The 7,026-nt window shown below is 43.2% G+C and overlaps 1 protein-coding gene across 1 annotated transcript in view; it reads left to right on the forward strand.

Moving 5' to 3' along the window:
• The window catches only part of LOC114069245 (splicing regulatory glutamine/lysine-rich protein 1-like), a 61,803-nt gene that overhangs the window by 26,150 nt on the left and 28,627 nt on the right, over window positions 1-7,026 (forward strand). Inside the window, exon 5 of the mRNA XM_027905901.1 lies at window positions 3,212-3,326. Within this exon, the coding sequence (XP_027761702.1) occupies window positions 3,212-3,326 (115 nt within the window). The remainder of the gene's footprint in view (window positions 1-3,211; window positions 3,327-7,026) is intronic.

Genomic DNA, 7,026 nt, shown 5'->3' on the forward strand with positions numbered 1-7,026 from the left:
AAGGGGAAGAAGTATTTCTGTAAATATATAGCACTTCAACTTGAGTAGAAATTGTTGTAGATATAGTTCTTTAGTTTTTAATTTATTAGAAGTTTTTGTTTTACTAGTAATAAATGTTTATACTATTTTCCCCAAATCCTGTCTCTCTTTTGTCTGAAAAAACCTTCTCTCAACTAGTAGTAATTGTGTAGGGGGTGGAAAGCAAATTGACCCAGAGCAAAACCACGACAGCTGAAGATGGAGGTCTTCCCTCCCCTCACCAGGAAAGGGGAGAAAGGAGGGAAAGAAAAAAAGTTCTTGCCAACAGGAACTCACTCTGTCCTGCTGGCTGAACCGTGTGATGCAGCTTCCCCTCTCCAATGATGTGCACAAGAACCGCTGCCAAAAAAACCCCATGGGAACGAAAGAGGGGACGAAGACGACCCCCCTCCTGAACAGTTCCTCTCATGAAAATCCAAGCAGGTCCTGGACTGGGTAGAAAAACAGGTCACTGGTAAAACCAGGGCCAGGAGAGGAGGAAAAAAAACAAGCAACAAAACCTACCGGGCAATCGTGCTGAGAACAAAGTGACCTCAGAGCTCCTACCACCCAGACCTTGTCCCAACCCAGGCAACAATGAAGTCCCTGCCGTTTCCCAGGAGAGGAGAAGAAAAAGTAAAAAGTAACTCCTCACCCCTCTCCACAGACAAGATCTTCAGGGGTAACAACTTGTGTTAGTCCATTGCCCAAAGCACAGCCAACCTGCCTATTCAACATCCCATTCACACAGTGGGCAGGGGGAAGGGAAAATTCCTGCTTAGTTTCCCAGAACAAGCAAAGTCATGACATTATCCACCCCTGACTTTTTCTTTCCCATGCTGCCACACTCTATCAAATTAAAATTTGTGAACTCCATACATACCTGCATTATTCTAAACTATATACACATTCACAAATATAGAAGTACAGATACAGATACAGAGTTATGGCCTGTTCATCTGAAGATAATATCTCCTTGAGGTATGCACCAGGTTTCTCCATCTTCCTGCATCACTCACCATGTGCAACCGGGTCCTTGAACAAAAACAATCCCACAAATGGATTTGCCTTTGCTTGAGGCAGGGTTAACCCAAACTGTTTTACCTAACATACCCCTCATGTGAATCACTGGGACTTTCTCTCCATCTACAGTGTGAAGGGACTCTGTTCATGGCCAGCTCAATTGATGGAGCCTCTAGTGTTGACTAACCATGTAGCCTTCGCAAGGTGCTTGTGACCGAGAGGGCACGGAGTAACTGCACTCAGACCAGTATGATCGATAGGCAGATCTCATTTTTAATGTGTTACAGCATTTGTTTTATACTTTCACACACATACATGTCACTACATTATTGGTTAACTTTAAGTACATGTCTCTACATAATTGGTTTGCAATACTTGAACATACTTCTTACTAGTTAGTACATGTTGCTATGTGATTGGTCTATATGCAGTGTCCATGCACTGTTCGTGCATATGAAATCATTGTCTTTCTCTGAGAGCTCCTTCTCGTTATCTCAGTAGTTTACATTCTTGTAACCTGATATCAAATGCCAGTACTTTTCCTGCAACCTGCTGAGGCAGGCTAAGGCCTAATAGTATGGTTTATTCATAGTGCCTGTTTTAGCCAAGCACCTCACAGGTGCTGATCCCAGTGTTTGAAAGTCCCGCCACCCAATGCCTTCAGGGTGGTTTTCAACAGTCCATTACACTGTTCAACCTTCCCCGCGGCTGCTGCATGGTATGGGATGTGATACATCCACTCAATGCCATGCTCCTTTGCCCAGGTGGTAACTAAACTATTCTTGAAGTGTGCCCCATTATCTGACTCAATCCGCTCTGGGGTGCTGTGTCGCCACAGGACTTGCTTTTCAATGCCTAGGATAGTATTTCTGGCAGTGGCGTGGGGTACTGCATGCATTTCCAACCATCCAGTGGTGGCTTCCACCATGGTGAGCACATAGCGTTTACCTTGATGGGTCTGTGGCAGTGTGATGTAATCAACCTGCCAAGCCTCCCCATACCTGTATTTACTCCAACGTCCACCATACCACAGGGGCTTCAGTCTCTTAACCTGTTTAATGGCAGCGCATGTCTCACAGTCATGGATAACCTGAGAAATAGTATCCATGGTTAGATCCACCCCTCGGTCTCATGCCCATCTATACATGGCATCTCTGCCCTGATGGCCAGCGGCATCATGGACCCATCGCACTAAGAACAATTCTCCTTTGTGCTACCAATCCAGATCCACCTGGGACACCTCAACTTGTGCAGCTCAGTCTGCCTGTTCATTGTTGCGATGCTCCTCATTGGCTTGATTTTTGGGCACGTGGGCATCTATGTGGCGGACCCTCACAGTCAGCTTCTCTACTCAGGTAGCAATGTCTTGCCATATATCAGCCGCCCAGATGGGTTTTCCCCTACGTTTCCAATTGGTCTTCTTCCATCTGTCCAACCACTCCCACAGGGCATTGGCCACCATCCATGAGTCTGTGTAGAGGTAAAGTTTTGGCCACTTCTCTCATTCAGCAATGTCCAATGCCAACTGGACAGCTTTGAGTTCTGTAAATTGGCCTGATTCACCCTCTCCTTCCATGGCTTCTGCAACTTGTCGTGTGGGACTCCATACAGTTGCTTTCCATTTACGTTTCATCCTTACAATGCGGCAGGAACCATCAGTGACGAATGCATAGCGTATTTCTTCTTCTGGTAGTTGATTGTATGATAGGGTTTCCTCAGCCCGTACCACCTGCTCTCCTTCTTCTTCATCTGCTAGACTAAAATTCTCACCTTCCGGCCAGTTTGTGATGATTTCTAGGATCCCGGAGTCATTTGGATTTCCAATGTAGGTGCACTGCGTGATCAGGGCAATCCACTTACTCCATGTAGCGTCACTGACATGATGCGTAGAGGGCGTCTTCCCTTTGAGCATCCAACTCAACACCGATAGCCGAGGTGCCAGGAGGAGCTGTTCTTCTGTGCCAATCACCTCTGAGGCAGCTCAAGGCACAGCCAATCTGCCTATTCAACATCCCATTCACTCAGTGGGCAGGGGGAAGGGAAAATTCCTGCTTAGTTTTCCAGAACAAGCAAAACCATGACAGTGTGGTACATTCCACTTGTGCCAGATTGTTAACTGGGATCTTTAAATGTTCTGAGCTTACATTGTTATGTTGTTTTTTTCTCTCAGAGTCTAGAAAGAGCAGTGAAAGAAAAGGTGGTCAATCTCGTTCCCATTCTCGTTCAGAATCCAGGTCTAGCTCAAAATCCCAATCTAGAAGGAAAAGATCACACTCAAAAAACAGGTAGGTATATTTATTTTTTTGGACTAAGAATTCATACTGGGGTTTTTTTGAGGGGTGGTGGTTACTGAGATTTCTTACTGTTTTATGAGACAAGTGTCCCTGTAGAGAAATTAGTAACTTAAACTGACCAGATCAGAGTAACTAGGAACTTTGTCTCTGAACAGATACTCTTTCCCTCTGAATGCTTCATGTTTTCAGTATTACTTTCAGGTAAAACACACTAAAAAGTACTTTTTATGTCATGTAGCATAGTAATTTTTATGGTTTCATGGTACATTTTGTGCCATGTAGCATAATTTTATTTTGTAACCTTTGTATTTTAAAAAGAAATAGCTATCTGTGTTTTGTGGATGGAAAATTTACTGATAATACTCTAAACAGACAGGTTGGCTGGTTTTGCTAGTAGAAAGATGCCCGAACTTCTAAATATCTAGTTAACAAATGCTGTATTTTTATTTACTGTACTGTAAATATAAAACTGTATTTTTAAAAAGCCAGAAGAAAAAGGCTTTGGAGGCAGTTTTTAATTCTTCAGAGGTTGCTTACTTTGCTAATTTGTTGTGAAACAGGCTTTTGAAATATAGGAGAAATTAAATTACTATATCATCCTTAAAGTTTACCCATTAAGAAATGGTACAATGACAGGAATGTCTTTTGATCATTTACATAATCAATCTAAAGATATTTGACTCCATTAAGTGTCAAGAAAAAAACAAAAAACAAAAAACAAAAAAAAAAAAAAAAAAAAAAAAAAAAAAAAAAAAAAAAAAAAAAAAAAAAAAAAAAAAAAAAAAAAAAAAAAAAAAGAAACTTACTGTATTTGATAGTTTACACGTTAAAAAAGGTGTGTTTTCAGTGCTGCGGCAACAGCACTATTGCATTCTTTCATCCACTGTTTTTTAATACAGCAACTAGAATTCTTTTACATACAGAAAAGCTGTCCAGAGGGAATATACCACATCAGTTATACTACCAAACATGATCTAAGTGTGCAGGCTTCAGTTTTCATAGAATCATAGAATGGTTTGGGTTGGAAGGGACCTTAAAGATCATTTAGTTCTAACCCACCTGCCATGGGCAGGGACACCTTCCATTAAACCAAGTTGCTCAGAACCCCATCCAGCCTGGCCTTGAACATTTTCAGGGATGTGGCATACATAACTTCTCTAGATAACCTGTTCCAGTGCCTCACTACCCTCACAGTAAAGAATTTCTCCCTAATACCTAATCCGAATCTACCCTCTTTCAGCTTGAAGCCATTCCCCCTTGTCCTATTACTGCATACCCTTGTAAAAAATACCTCTCAAGCCTTCTTGTAGGCCCCTTTTAGGTACTGGAAGGCTGCAATAAGGTCACCCTGGAGCCTTCTCTTCTTCAGGCTGAACAACCCTGTCCCAACTCGCTCATCCTGTTTTCATATGAGAGGTGTTCCAGCCCTCTGTTCACCTTCATGGTCCTCCTCTGGACTTGCTCCAACAGGTCTATGTCTTTCTTATGTTGAGGACCCCAGAACTGTACGCAGTACTGCAGGTGGCGTCTCACAAGAGCAGAGTGGATGGGGAGAATCACCTCCCTCCACCTGCTGGTCACACTTCCTTTGATGCAGCCTTTGATGCAGATTATTTTTTATATGGTTGGCTTTCTGGGCTGCAAGCGCACATTGCCAAGACGTGAAGCTTCTTGTCCACCAACACCTCTAAGTCCTTTTCTGCTGGGCTACTCTCAATCCATTCTCCACTCAGCCTGTACTTGTGCTCTGGATTGCTCCAAGCCAGGTGCAATACCTTGCATTTAGCCTTGTTAAGTTTCATGTTGTTTGCACAGGCCCACCTCTCAAGCTGTCAAGATCCCTCTGGATGGCATCCCTTCCCTCCAGCGTGTTAACTGCACCACATGGCTCAGTGATGTCATCAGACTTGTTGAGGGTGCACTCAATCCCACTGTCCATGTCACCAACAAAGATATTAAACAGTACTAGTCCCAATACCAACCCCTGAGGAACACCACTCATCACTACTCTCCACCTGGACATCGAGCTGTTGACTGCAACTCTTTGAGTGCAATCATCCAACCAATTCCTTATCCACCAAGTGGTCTATCTGTCTGTTGCAGGTGGAGTGGGAGCTTCAGACAAAGTTTATTAGAGAAGCCCTCCTGTTGAGTCATGAGGTGCAGAAACAACCCCCTTGCTTTCTGAACTCCTTCTCAGAGAGGAGCCTGGGTGTGGCTGAATTCGATCTTAGCCCCAGACTTTGTTAACAGTTTAAACCTAAGGAATTATAGAGGTGCGATTGAGCCTTTGTACAACTTGACCCACAGGATTAAGGATGGCAAACCAGATATATTTAAATAAAAATGAATGATTTATTATGACAAATGATTTATTATGACAAATGATTTATTATGACAAATGATTAGACAAAAAGATCTTAATCAGAATTATTAACTACAGAGTATAGAAGCTAAAACTACTAGTATAGTGTACTATATCAAAGCAATTATAATAAAGATAGCAAAAACCCCCAATTATTAGGTAGAGATTGATGTTACTCACCCATACCAATGACTAGGCAAATCTATCGCGGAGGGGATTTAATCCCTCGAGACTAGACCCTCGTGGCACACTTTGGTTAGGAGACGGTCACACATGGATGACCCCAAAATGGCATTTATTAAAACAACATGTCGGTTTATATACAGGGGAATATGGAAGGGTCGAGAACAAAAGTGGGGCCCCTGCTAGGAACATCAAATCCCGAGGGTCAGTGATAAGGGAAATTGGAGGGATTGGCCATAGGGAATATGTCTGACCATATAAGGGGAAGGGAGAGCAGGGAAGGAAAGGGAGGAGTGGTCTGGGGGGCACAGACAGGGGAGTTCTACAGGAGTTTTGTGAGGCCATGTCTTATCGCTGGGTCTCAGGCACTTCTGCAACTGCAGTTGTCAAAGAACTTCCAGATAAATTTCTTCCTCTGAGGCTCCTTCGCAGCCCTTATGCATCTTTCTCCATTCTCTGTAGGCTTCAGCTGACCCACCTCCGACACAAATCTCTTTCACTCAGCCTCAAGGAGTAACCTTGAGGGGTGTCCCCACCCAAGGAAGGAATCTTCACACACACTCCAACAAGGGGTATGTTAGAAGAACCTCTCATTTAAAAGTGGGACTGGACTTGTATAGTATAAAGTGATTGACTGTCAGTCATGTGTCCCCAGGCCAGCTGCATCAGCTTCTCATTTTTAGATAAGGATACTTTACCATATCTGCCACATCTTTACCTCACTATCAGGATGTTTAACTTTGGGGTTGATGAGTCAGACTGGTTTTAACATAATTCAACACCAAAAGCAGTATGACACACCCTCTCAGTCCACCACAGATAGCTTTGCAAAATAGGCAGAGCAGCCTGCTACATTATCAAATCCTACTTTCCCTTTTAGAGACAGGGATGTCATGCGGGACAGTGTCAAGGGACAGTGTCAAATACCCCTTTGTCCAGTTCGGGTCAGCTGTCCTTGCTATGTTCCCCCATGGTTTATTGTATAACTCCTCACTGGCAGAGCATGACACACTGAGAAGGCCTTGACTTAGGGTAAGCACTACTTAGCAACAACTGAAACATCAGTGAGTTATCAACATTAGTCTCATACTGAATCCAAAACACAGCACTGTACCAGCTACTAAGAAGCAAATTAACTATTAA

This window comes from Empidonax traillii, unplaced genomic scaffold, assembly GCF_003031625.1.
Source record: "Empidonax traillii isolate 1590-97213 ecotype Southwest subspecies unplaced genomic scaffold, ASM303162v1 scaffold1218:size158664, whole genome shotgun sequence".
NCBI lineage: Eukaryota > Metazoa > Chordata > Aves > Passeriformes > Tyrannidae > Empidonax > Empidonax traillii.